We start from the raw sequence: 13,712 nt of genomic DNA, 5'->3' as shown, positions 1-13,712 counted from the left end.
GTACATTTGAGGCAGACCGGGCACTGTCACTTTAAATGCTTTTAATTGTATCTTGCAGCCATATATACATTCATTGTTGCATGAACATCACATCGTTTTCGTCTGTCAACATAACTGTCACAAACCTTGAGTGATGGCGGTGCTGGGGTGTTGGGGACGTGGGTGACCAACACCCCAGCATCTTACAGGACACGCACGTGAGCAAGCGCTGACTGCAGGCGTGAAACGGCTGTTGTGCCGTCCATTCTTCCCTGGTCACCCACGTCCCCAACACCGCCATCACTCAAGGTTTGTGACAGTTATGTTGACAGACGAAAACGATGTGATGTTCATGCAACAATGAATGTATATATGGCTGCAAGATACAATTAAAAGCATTTAAAGTGACAGTGCCCGGTCTGCCTCAAATGTACTAAAACTTCGTATAACCTGCCTCTGCTCTCAGTCTGCCGGTCTGCACGCCACCAAGCTTGTCTGAATAAGCCTCCATACGGGTGTAATACTGGGATGTGTGTAATACAACTCATGCAAGTGCATTTTGACTCCCCCCTTTTCCCTCCAGAAAGTTTCTGCTGAGTGCCGAGTGGTATCCAATCCTGCTGTGTACCTAATATAAAATTTTGACCCTCTACTCGGATGTGTGAATGTGTCTTGTTTTATAATATGATTACATAGATGGCACCCAAGACAGGGAAACTTTTGCCTTGTGTCCCAATGTAGGGTGCAGGTTTTGGAAGGAGTGCCATCACAGAGGAGGGAATCATGGCATTCGTTTTAAGTTTTACGCTATGGATTGCAGAATTCTTTCCGCCTGTATGCCATTTTGCAGACGTTGTAGGTGCTCTGGTGATTGGACGCGTCCATGCGTACTTGTGTATGGGTGTGACGCGTCTAGTCTTTATGTGGACGTTGTAGGCATGATTCTGATTGGTCACGCCCTATGCGTACTTATGTACAGATGTAATGCGTAGAAGTCTTTTGGCGGACGCGCTCGGCAGATTTTTTATGCGTACTGTGTTGCGTATCCATGCAGCTTTCAACGGACGCTGTAGCCTTGCAGGTGATTGGTTGTGCAGCCCATGATATGGTAATTTCCTCCCTTGAGCTAGAGAAACAACAAGTGAGACAAAAAGTGTTTTTAAACGCTTAGATTGTGAGTGTATGTCAGAATTAAAAACTGAAATGGATTTTAATTGCAATTAATATCTGCTACTATATTCACATTACAGCTTGGGATTGGTAGATCTCACTCATGAATATGCAAATTGTAAGTCTTCCATCAGGTCCTCTTGAGACCTATAAAAGATGTGTGTTGTGTGTAATGGACTGTCAGACTTTGCAATGATTTGAGAAAGAAGGGTCGAAACACCTGTGCGTCATCATCATGCAGACCTGTTTTTAAGGATGTCTTTTTACTAAAGAGCTATAAATAAAGAAACTTGAATACTGGATGGTGCTGACCTTTGATGATTGCTGAAGCTTCCTTCTCATTGGCAATGTACCAAATAGAGCTAGTCTGACTGAGGTAAGATTTATTACAGCATAAACATTTCTGATTCGATTGGAGAGATTGCACTGCAGAGTGAGGTTCCAGGCTGCACAATGAACACAGAGCAGTGAGTAAATTGAATTTGATTTTGTGGCTGACAATCCCTCTTTAATTGAGTTTTAGCTTTACTCCCTTGCTAAACATGTATTTGAGCGGACAAAGGTGGGATCATGCCCCACCGGGAGAGGCTATGATTAGGCATCAGGATGTGGTTGGCATGAAGGACTTGGGTTCAAAAGAAGCGAGGAGATACAGTGCAATTTTAGCAAAATCTTATAGAAAAACTTTATTGGTACAAAATATCAAAAATTCGTTAAAAAGGCTTCTTCAATTTCACATGATTGGTCTTCATGTAATCAATTATACACCATAAAACATAAATAATTGGAGCTGATTGGTAGGTATTATATTCTGGCATGATGCAACTTTAAATAAGTATTGTATTTTACAGGCAACGACATGTTCGTTTCGGGCTCTTTATATCGTATGTATGCCCTTCATCAGGCCGTAATACAAATTTCTGTGTGGCACAGTCAATCAGCACAAAGCCCAGAAAAATACATAAAGTGACGCAGGCATCAAGGCCTACCAGATGCACAAGGGACTTTTTGATCCTTCACTCTAAAAAGGACGATACCCAACTATACGTATTCATCCGTTGGCATGAAGGAGGCATTCATAACTGGGTGGGAGCACCAATGAAAAGAGGTATTGTGAAAGGCTTGGGGGTTTATACTATTCCTTTGCTTCCCAACTAAAAATCCATAATAAATATAATCTAAAATCTATGTTTGGAACTAAATACAGAAAAGTCTCCAGTATCTAGCACAGGCGCGGATTGCCTGATGCCGGATACGTGTGCTTGCTGGCTGCGGAAAAACCTCCCCCCCCCTCCCCAGCAGAAAATACTAACAGAGCCTCCTGGTGCCGTCTTCAACCCTTCCTGTAGGTCCTAGCGGCTCTCCAGCCTCCTCTGTGTAAGGCACCTGGCATGTCATGCCAGGAGATGTGAATAGCTGCCAGAAAGCCAAAGGGAGCTGCAGGATGGGTAGAAGACGACACCTGGAGGCTCTATATATTTTCTAACTTACAATGCCCCGCAACCTCCCCCCTCCCCAATGCACTGTCCCAGTTATCCCTTCAGGCATGCCAGTTAGTTCAGATTTCCGGTTGCATTTCGGATAACAGGGACTTTGCTGTAAACACATAAATGAAAAAAGGATCCATCCCTGTTAAAGTGCAATTGAACTTTATTTTAAATAATAAAAAAAAATGAATTCAACATTGATTAAAGTTTATATAAATCATTGACCTCCCAATAAATCATTAGGCAGTCAGAATAATCTTTTCTTTTTCATTCATCATGCATAGAGATTAATCACTCTTTAAGTACATCTGATTCATCTATGACAACACACAGATGTATAACAGCAGTAATGGGGGCGGGGCGCGGGGGCAATTTCCCCTTTCAAACAAACTTAATCTGAATGGAACCTTTAACAGCCCGACAGCCTCTGCAGCAAACCTGACTGCTGCCGGCATTATCCTCAAGTGACCAGAGGTGCCCAAACTGCGCAGAAAGAAAAAGAACACACACACACAAAAAAAAAGTAAAAATGTGCCTTCGTGCTGCCAACTGCTACTCTTGGCAAACCTATACTTTCCCAGAAATGCATCTTCCATTCGTTACAGGAAGGCACCAGCACATTCCTATTATACATTATGCAAGAAAGAACATTATTACACAGCGGGGAAGAGCGTCAGCGATTTGATAAAATACCTGTTACTGATGTAGACGAAGGGCAAAAAAGAGGTTTTTGTATTTTTTACGAATAAGAATTGCTCCATTTCAGACACAGTACAAATAATAGCCTATCTACATTTTGATGGCTTGCTTGCAATTTAATGATACAATTCTGTAATTGGCATTATGCACAATTCACACACACTGTGTACTACGGAGCGGCGGATTAACACTGGACATTGAAATAGACTTTCTATGCCTCCCAAGGAATCCGCACATTTTAATACCCGCCGAGATGATTGCAGGATAGAACACAATTAAATGTCGTCAGGCAACAAAACTGAACTTTCATAATGTGGTAAAGAATAAGAGATAAAAGAGGAAGAGAGGGGGGCTTACAGATTACAAAAAAAAGAGGGAAATATTTGCATAAATCCACAAATTAAATGGCACCGGGAAGAAGAATTTGTGGTCACTGTTATTGCTTTTTTTACTGTGAATTTGTTTAGGAACAAAATAAATTGTAAGATATAAAACCTCTGCATATTGTAAAAAAAAATGGTTTAAAATATGACGGTTCTACATTAATATTCCATTAAAGGCAGGAACAGCTGGCGCTCGCGAGTACCTACAGGAGCGAGAGATAGTCAGGAAATAGCCTCATTTAGCACAGCAAGTCCCCCCACTCCATGCAGACCCCATCCTTATAGGGGTAGCTATAGAAGGATTGCCAGAGACTACACAATCTTCATGTGACCATCACATTATTCCTGCTTGCTGTACCATGTATTCATGATATTCTCTACACCGCATTCAATGTGTACATTCACGTTCTATTCGTTATTCGACGGTACAGTCAGTATTCTGGCTGAACCAATATAGGGGTGTGTGGGGGTGTAAAGAAGAGAAAAGATAGTTTTCAATTAAACATCAGGGGTTCGAGGTGACTTGCCAAACACACACTAATATAGTAATAGAAAAAAAAATGTGTGTTATGATATTATGAAAGAAGCGTAGCCTTTAATGTTAAGATGGGGCCCCCACATGCATAAAGTATTAAACAAAAAGTATAGCTGTGCATGGAAAGCCGACCTAAACGCAAAAGTGAAGTCAAAATAAACTTATGAAATAACACAACATCTAGACTCCATCAAATACTACACCAGTCAGTTTGGAGAAAGCATTCAAACAGTTTCTTTTCACATCGTTATTTTTGCCCTTCCCACTTAAAGAGACTCCGTAACAAAAATTGCATCCTGTTTTTTTATCATCCTACAAGTTCAAAAAGCTATTCTAATGTGTTCTGGCTTACTGCAGCACTTCATACTATCACTGTCTCTGTAATAAATAAATGTATCTTTCCCCTGTCAGACTTGGCGGCCTGTGTCTGGAAGGCTGCCAAGTTCTTCAGTGTTGTGGTTCTGCCATGAACTCCCCCTTCCAGGCCCCTCTATGCACACTGCCTGTGTGTTATTTAGGATTAGAGCAGCTTCTCTCTTCTCTCTTATCTTTTACAAGCTGGATAAATCGTCCTCTGAGCTGGCTGGGCTTTCACATACTGAAGAATTACAGACAAGGGCAAAGCTGTTTGCAGGAAGAAACAAGCAGCCTGAAACTTCAGTGCATGAGAACAGGGGGAAAGAAACACACAAATGATCTCTTGAGATTCAAAAGGAAGGCTGTATACAGCCTGCTTGTGTATGGATGTATTTTCTATGTGTGGACATACTGTACATCAACCTACTTCCTGTTTTGGTGGCCATTTTGTTTGTTTATAAACAAACTTTTTTAAACCTGTTTTTAACCACTTTTAATGCGGCGAGGAGCGGCAAAATTGTGTCAGAGGGTAATAGGAGATGTCCCCTAACGCACTGGTATGTTAACTTTTGTGCGATTTTAACAATACAGATTCTCTTTAACATATACGAATGTTAAAAAATATAAATTCCGATTCTATTCTCTTTGAGTTCCTAATAATTCAAGGAAATTTCCTTCAAGATGGCTTAAACCTTCCTAAATGGCACCCCTGCCAGTTATACAACATACCAGCTATATTGATTTTAGCTCCATTTCAGAATACTAGCATGTCACCTAAATCAGGTGTAGTAAAAGCTCCTACCCATCCCTATGGTGATGGGAATCTAACTTCAGGATAGGTTCTTTCATCCTAAAATGTTCCCATCGTTTCCAAAAACGTTCTATCCCTTCTCCTTTTCATACATTCTTCTTCTGCACAGCTTACCATACCTGAGCACTGCTTTTTATTTTAATTTTTTTTCTTAAACATATTTCATTGATATTTTCCATATTTTCCCAGCAAAAAGTAATAACCTCTTTAACCCACCCACCACCGTTCACCTTTGTTCACTTGTCAAAGTCAAGATCTACAAACAGCATACAACTTACGTAGCTTTGCCTTCTCTTAGAAATATACATGATAAAGAGAACTGAAGTGTGGCCGACACAACTTTCTTCGACAGCGGTTTGAATTTTAGCTTGACGTCGGTTTGGGTAGGCATGGGGCTTGCGTATTGCTTCATGTTGATGTTGCTAGTAGCGAGGGCTTTTCGACGACCAGACGGAGACTCCTATTTATTACAAAAAAAAAAAAAAAAAAAGGATTTAATTAAAAAGGATATTAAACAGATGCCAGCCATGGATACAACTTTTATGAAATTCTAACCTAGTTCAGCATCAATTATCCACTAAAGCCATATAATTCATGGGACAAAAGATTTCATTTGAAATACTTGCAAAATATATGATTTTTATATAAAGGGTCGTGTCTAATAAAACATACACAACCCAAAAAGTTGGAACACTGTAAAATGTACAATAAAACAAAATGCAATGATTTGTAAATCATTTAAACCTGTACTAAAAAAAGGACTTGAGATAAATTGTATGTTTAGCAGCAGGCTCATCCATACTAACCTAGGAAAAAAAACATATTTGAGTAGATAACTACTTGTTCTACTTACGTATTGTACTGCCCATGTTTTGATTTCAGTGAACTTTATATAGTACATAACGAGAATTCTGTTGTAGGCATTTTCCATTTTGATTCCCTCTGACTGAAGCGAATTCTGATGCCATTTCCTCCCTTACTCTTTTTTTTCTCCTAGAATCTGCTCTGTTATAGCTAATTGCTTTGTAAACATGTAAGCACAGCATGATCAGATTTCAGCCTCATGTCACACTGAACTACCCTCAGCCAATCAGTGAGGAGCAGGAATGTGGGAGGGGAGATCTCAAGCTTCCTTTTTATCTGCAATGTACCAAATCGAGCCAGGCTGACAGATAAGATTTATTACAGTAGAAACATTTCTGCTTGCACTGCAGGTTGAGGTTCCAGACACAGAGCAATGGGTAAAGGGAATTTTATTTTGTTGCTGTTAATCCCTCTTTTTGAGAAAATTATTGGATTGGGGGAAAAAACAAAACAAAACCATACAGCCTACAGATGGCAAGCAACCAATCGCAAACAAAAGATCAATTTTTTCTCTACCAAACACTCTGGAAAATATGGATTAAAATAATGGCTATTGTTCCATGTGTATGTCCATTTTAGATCAACGCCCAATCGGAAAAATGACTGCAATTTGAGAAAAAAAAATTGCATACATGTGTAATGCTAGCTTTCCTCTATATCCAATCAAAGTCAGATCTGAATATTTATCTGATCACTCGCTCGAATAGGATCTGAAGTAAAAATTGCATGGCATATACCTGGCATTAGGGCTTTATTTTTAAGACTGCATTTTAAACAGTAGCCATGACAGTCTGATGTAAAATTTGGTTCATTAACCTGCAACACAAACAGAATAATGACCTTTTGAACTTTTCACCTCTAAAACCTTATCAGCAGTGCCAGCCAGGTGAAAGGGTTTGCCTTCTATGAACTTTTCTAGAAATCTTCTGATTTAGGGTTAGGCACCCGTAGAGGTAAATCCAATGGTAAATCTGACTGTGTTGCAACTTTATTAAAGGCTCATACACATGTCCAACTTAATGCACAACCAACTGCACAATGTGACCAAGCACACAAGTTGTTTACCCGACAAGTAGGTACACACACGTCAACCAACTAAACAACCAACTCACTTAAATACTATGCGTACAAACAAAATGACAAACTACACAACATGTCCACATTCAAAAACAACCTGCATGATAGTTGGGTAAGTTGATTCACGGGTTGGATCTGGCAAACAACCTGTTACCAGTTGGTCATCTGGTTATTTGCCAGCCGTACACACGCTCAACTTATCTTCCAATAGACCAGTTTGGAAGATAGTTGGGCAGATTTTTGGTACGTGTGCACGAGCCTTGATAAGGGTACAAACACACGACATACGAATGTCTTTAGCTGCGAGGCAGGAACTAAAGACAGAAGATTGCAGCGTGCAGTTTTGAGAGATAATTTGCATTAGCAACAATTGTACACACGCGACAACATACTGAGTGATCTCACAACAGAAGCAGTCTGCCACAGACTTGTAAAGTGATCATCATCGTCTCCTTCCAAGCTGTCAGTCTTTAATGCTGGATCCACACCAAACCATGTTTTCACAGATTTACCAGCCAGATCGATTATTTCCAGCATGTCCGATTTGAGGATCGATCCAATTTTTGAGCAATTTTCTGATCGATTTCCATAGAAGCAAATGGAAATCGATCAGAAAATCGCTCAAAAAAAAAAAGAAAAAAAAAAGAAGAAGATCGATCATCAGATTGGACATGCTGGAAATAGTCGATCTGACAAGTAAATTTGCCAAAAAATTGTATGGTGTGTACCTAGCATTAAGGACGGACGGCATACACACAAGACTTTCGTAGACATTCGTACACACAACACAACAACTCTAAATTGCAAGACGGTATGCACTACAAAAGTTGTGAGGGATTGAATGGCTTAATCTCTTGTGCTAGGGCTTGTCTGCAGACAGTCTGTCACTTGCTGCGTACACACGTAGCAATTGTTTCACAAACTGTTTTTCGTCGACTTTGAGAGACATATGTATGCTGTGTGTATGGGCCTTAAGGCACACAGATTTACTGGGGGTGATCTCTTAACCGGTGTACTGCCTTGTACACGGACGGAGATTCTCACCAGTCAGGGATCTGGACTTGATCCCACGGGTGCCAGTTTAGGATCAAGGATGTACCGAGGCATAGCTAGCCTAGAAATGCATCTGCTACCATGTAGGGCTGGGTGAATGGGAGAACAAAGTGCTTGGTGATGCAGCTTGACAGATCTTTAGGCGACGAAGGGGAGGGGGGCTTTCATACACAATAGATTATAAGCTGAAGCAAACTTTTTTTTGGTAGACTTAGCAAAATTTCATCTAAGGTACGTATGTAGCTTAAAGTGGTCTAACACCCAGCATTTTAACTTTTCTTTAAAAGATTGCTTACAGCTTAGAAACTATTGTGCCAGATTTTTTTTTTAGCAGAAATTCACTGAATGGGTTAAACATGACATTTTAGTGTTGCATTTAGCTAGAAATCTGTGTCAGTGCTAAGGTTTAGATACAAATGTATCTATTTACAATGTAAATAAACAAACACCTCTCTGAGAGAGCACAGAGGGCTTCCCAGACAGGCTTTTCAGAGGTCTATTTGCATTCCAAACAAAGATACATTTGTATCTAAATCTCAGGACCAAGGTGAATTTCTAGCTACATGCAAAACTAAAATGTCATGTTTAACCCATTCAGTGAATTTTTGCTTAAAAAAAAAATCTGGCATAATAGTTTCTGGCAAGATCTGAAAACTGCTGTTTACAAACGCTGTCCATCTAATCTGACTGAGCTGGAGCTGTTTTGCAAAGAATAATGGGCAAGGATTTCAGTCTCTAGATGTGCAAAGCTGGTAGAGACATACCCTAAAAGACTGGCAGCTGTAATTGCAGCAAAAGGTGGTTCTACAAAGTATTGACTCAGGGGGGCTAAATAATTACGGACACCCCACTTTGCAATTTTTTTTTTGCTTTTTTTTAATGTTTGGAATCATGTATGATTTTCGTTCCACTTCTCACGTGTACACCACTTTGTATTGGTCTTTCCCGTGGAATTCCAATAAAATTGATTCATGTTTGTAGCAGTAATATGACAAAATGTGGAAACCGTCAAGCGGGCCAAATACTTTTGCAACCCACTGTAACCTATTGATTAGTATGGCAGTCTTTGAAAGGTCTGGGAGTCTAGGATGTCAGGTTGCTCCCAGCATATCCCTTAGATACAGAGGATTGTGAGATGCGTAAAGGTGAAAGAAGGGTCAATTGGTAATTTCTTTTTCACCTAACAGAGCAGAGTCACTAATTTAACCAGTCAAACTAGTGACAGGTTTCCTTTAAAAACTACATATGATTTTCTGCTACTTATGTAGCATGCATAGTGTTGTGAAGGAGGAAAGGTTCAGCAAACTTAAGAACTTAATATACTCTTAAACCAGTTTGACAAGTTTGTCTGTTTATATATTAATATAGGGTGAAAAGTTCAATTTCAAAAGACAAGAGAACACAGTCGGCTATCACGGCAATCCTGTATGCGGCCCCCTCCCGACTTTTGATGTCCTTCCGGATCGCAAACACTGTTCATTGCTGCAAACGTGATCAGCAATGCCCAGTGTATGAGATGCAGAAGGAGAAAGTGCATAGATTGCACTGTCTGATGTTTTGTTTCCAACCATGCATTGCATTTCAGCGTGGTAATGCAACACACGGCTACATGCAATTCTGTGAAAAATGCAATACGATTCCATTGATCAATTACTTGGATCGCAAGTGCAACGAGAAGAATGGCCACTGATAACCAGCAAAACAAGCAAACACATTAAAGTGGGATAAAATGTCAAAAAATGACAAATGACAAAAAAATTCAATACAAATGTGTTTTCCTACTTCGTATTACCCATACAGTTAACATATTTAGTAGTATTGTCGGTTTACAAATTCCAAATTGTCCAAGTACACTTTATCAGCTCTGAAAGCTGGCATTGCATTTTATTGCATAGCTGCTGTATTTATATATTAACCTGCCTGGCGTTCTATTAAGATCGCCAGGCAGGCTGCGGGAGGGTTTTTTTTTAATAAAAAAAAAACTATTTCATGCAGCCAACTGAAAGTTGGCTGCATGAAAGCCCACTAGAGGGCGCTCCGGAGGCGTTCTTCCGATCGCCTCCGGCGCCCAGAATAAACAAGGAAGGCCGCAATGAGCGGCCTTCCTTGTTTTGCTTACATCGTCGCCATAGCGACGAGCGGAGTGACGTCATCGACGTCAGCCGACGTCCTGACGTCAGCCGCCTCCGATCCAGCCCTTAGCGCTGGCCGCAACTTTTTGTTCCGGCTACGCTGGGCTCAGGCGGCTGGGGGGACCCTCTTTCGCCGCTGCTCGCGGCGGATCGCCGCAGAGCGGCGGCGATCAGGCAGCACACGCGGCTGGCAAAGTGCCGGCTGCGTGTGCTGCTTTTTATTTGAGCCAAATCGGCCCAGCAGGGCCTGAGCGGCAGGCTCCGGCGGTACTGGACGAGCTGAGCTCGTCCAGACCGCCCAGCAGGTTAAAATCTATCTGGTGATCTCCTCAAATCTTTTTACTTCTCAGCTCAGTATAGATCACTTTCGGCAGTTTGCTAATGTTTATTACCATGTTTCTCCGAAAATAAGACAATTTTTGCTCCAAATGTTGTGCTAGTGCTTATTTTCAGGGGATGTCGTATTTGTATGAACACACAAGTTCCTGTGCTGGGTGTACCCGTCTTCGCAACTGTGCCACCTTTTCCTCAGCTGGATCCACCTCTTGTGTTCCCTTGTACCTTTAGTGTCCTCCTAATGCCCACCTCTGTACCCATGTCCCCCCCTATCCCCCTGAACGCCTGTGTCCCAGGTAACCCTATGTCCTCAAGTGTCCCGTGTCCACCTACGTCCTCCTGGTGTCCTCTGATGTCCCCCTGCATCCTCCTCTTACATCTAGCTCCATGTCACACTGTCCCCCGTCCTCCGATGTCCCCTTAATCTTGTTTCCCCCAGCTCCATGCCGCTGTGTTCTTCAGCCTATGGGGAAGAGGTACGGCAACTTCTGGCTCTGTTATTCGGCCTATCGCTGCACTTGCTGAGTAGCAGTGAGTGCATTAAAGAGAACCCGAGGTGTGTTTAAAGAATGTTATCTGCATACAGAGGCTGGATCTGCCTATACAGCCCAGCCTCTGTTGCTATCCCAAACCCCACTAAGGTCCCCCTGCACTCTGAAATCCCTCATAAATCACAGCCATGCTGTGAGGTTGTGTTGACATCTGTAGTGTCAGTCTCAGCTGCTCCCCCGCCTCCTGCATAGCTCCGGTCCCTGCCCCCGTCTCTTCCCTCCAATCAGCAGGGAGGGAAGGGATGCAGGCGGGGACCGGAGTTCTGCAGGAGGCGGGGAGAGCAGCAGACTGACACTATAGAGATAAACACAGCCAGCTCTGACAAGCTGTTTGTCAGCAGCGTGGCTGTGATTTATGAGGGATTGCAGAGTGCAGGGGGACCTTAGGGGGGTTTGGGATAGCAACAGAGGCTGGGCTGTATGGGCAGATCCAGCCTCTGTATGCAGATAATATTCTTCAAACCCACCTCGGGTTCTCTTTAATTGGCCCAATGACAGAGCTCTTGTACTACCACTGAGACCATCAGCTCCTGTAGAATCACAAGTTGCCATACTTTTCCCATTACTGCAGCTAGGGCTCCTGCTGCTTTCTTGGTGATAAAATCACTGTTTTATTCATTGTTTTTGTAAACAATGAAGATGGCCGCCAAACAGGAAATAAATCATCAGAGCAAGTGCCTGTTTGCAGAGGCTCCTCTCAAATGTGTCTTCACTGCTGTAATATTTCTCCCACTTGTTGCCTTGGCTGCTTGCAGGGGCGTAACTAGACATCACTGGGCCCCCCTGAGAAACTTTGGATGGGCCCCCCCGCGAAACTTTGGATGGGGCCCCCCACCCGCCTCGCTTTCTGCACAGGAAAACTGAGGACCAATGTGTTTTCCCCATGCAGATAAAAACACTTAGACTTAAAGGAAACATCAGGCAATCTATGCTACCCCTAGATCTACTTACCCGGGGCTTCCTCCAGACCCTTGCAGCCAACAAGTCCCTCGTTGCAGCTCTGCTACCAGTACATACATACACATACAGCCGTATAATTTTACTACATGAAAGCACATGCTATATGGAGGAACAACAATGACATGCTGAACATAAGATATAGTATTCACTGAAACTTTGGCAAAACATTCAGAATGTCACTGATTGATACTGTTATTACAAGATCTTTGACTTCATTGAGACAACAAGCTCTCAATGAAGCAGCAACAGTAAGACATTCATCTCCACTCCATTGTGTTGTAAAAGTAATCAGAGGCCATAAGGTCATTAGCCTGTGTGAGATAAGAATCTAGGACTCCCTTCCGAGTGATTGCTGAAAAGGGAAAGTCTACAACTTTTTTTTTTAAATGTGACTCCTTTGTTTGTAAGGTTGTACATGAAGTCATCAGAACTTTGCAGCAGTGAGAGACAGATGTTTTTTTACGAACCCTAGGGAGCAGGGACGGTGTACAAATTCCAAAGTGTGTATGAGTCCTTATCTGTGTGGTCGACACATGCAGTCAATATAACAATGGTGCGAGAGCAGAATACGTTTTTTTTCTCTCCGTGCCCTTAGCTGTCAGTCTCTCAAACTTTTCCCCCCACGGTCCCCCTGTGGCTTCTGGGCCCCCCTGCAGAGGCATCCCTTGCAGGGTCTATTGTTACGCCCCTGGCTGCTTGTCTGGGCTTTGAACTGATCTTTCTGCACTCACAGCTGTTCACAAGGTCACAGACAGGCTGGCTGTGACTAATAAAGCACACACACAGAGCCTGCAGGGGGCATGGGGGAGGTGTGCATAACTTCACCCTATCACAGCACATTCCTCTCTGGGCTGACAAGGCTCGACATAGGAAAGAAGATTATATCTAATACAGACACAGTGCAACTAGAAAAGGCTGCAGTAAGCCAGACCACATTAGAACAGGTATAGGAACTTATAGGATAGAAGAAATAAGTCTGAAAATGTTGTTACAGAGTAAACAAATAATAAAATAATTCTGATATAAAAAAAAAAAAAAGTCCATCTACTTTTAACTGTAACGTAGTTAGAGTCACAAGGGTCAGGTACATTGCCTCTGGATGTACAATAAAGTCCAAGCTTGTCGGATCACTTGGCCCCCAGTACCTGCAGATGTAGACGACATGGGAGCAAATACTGAGGCAGAGCATTCACGAGGCTGACAGGGGTATTTTTGATACTTAAAAAAAAATATAAACAAAAGTTCCTAAAAAAAACCATGAGGGGTCTTTTATACTGCAAAATCACAAAATGTAATTGCAAAGTGATTTCAAAATGCG

The 13,712-nt window shown here is 42.1% G+C and overlaps 1 protein-coding gene across 9 annotated transcripts in view; it reads right to left on the bottom strand.

Moving 5' to 3' along the window:
* Positions 1–13,712, bottom strand: part of EHBP1 (EH domain binding protein 1) — a 558,994-nt gene that overhangs the window by 389,254 nt on the left and 156,028 nt on the right. For all 9 annotated transcript variants that reach the window (XM_068232339.1, XM_068232340.1, XM_068232344.1 and 6 more), the window contains one exon: positions 5,700–5,881. In XM_068232339.1, the coding sequence (XP_068088440.1) occupies positions 5,700–5,881 (182 nt within the window). The remainder of the gene's footprint in view (positions 1–5,699; positions 5,882–13,712) is intronic.

The sequence above is a fragment of the Hyperolius riggenbachi genome, chromosome 4 (genome assembly GCF_040937935.1).
Source record: "Hyperolius riggenbachi isolate aHypRig1 chromosome 4, aHypRig1.pri, whole genome shotgun sequence".
Taxonomy (NCBI): Eukaryota; Metazoa; Chordata; class Amphibia; order Anura; family Hyperoliidae; genus Hyperolius; species Hyperolius riggenbachi.
This window is presented reverse-complemented; position numbering and strand designations above follow the sequence as displayed.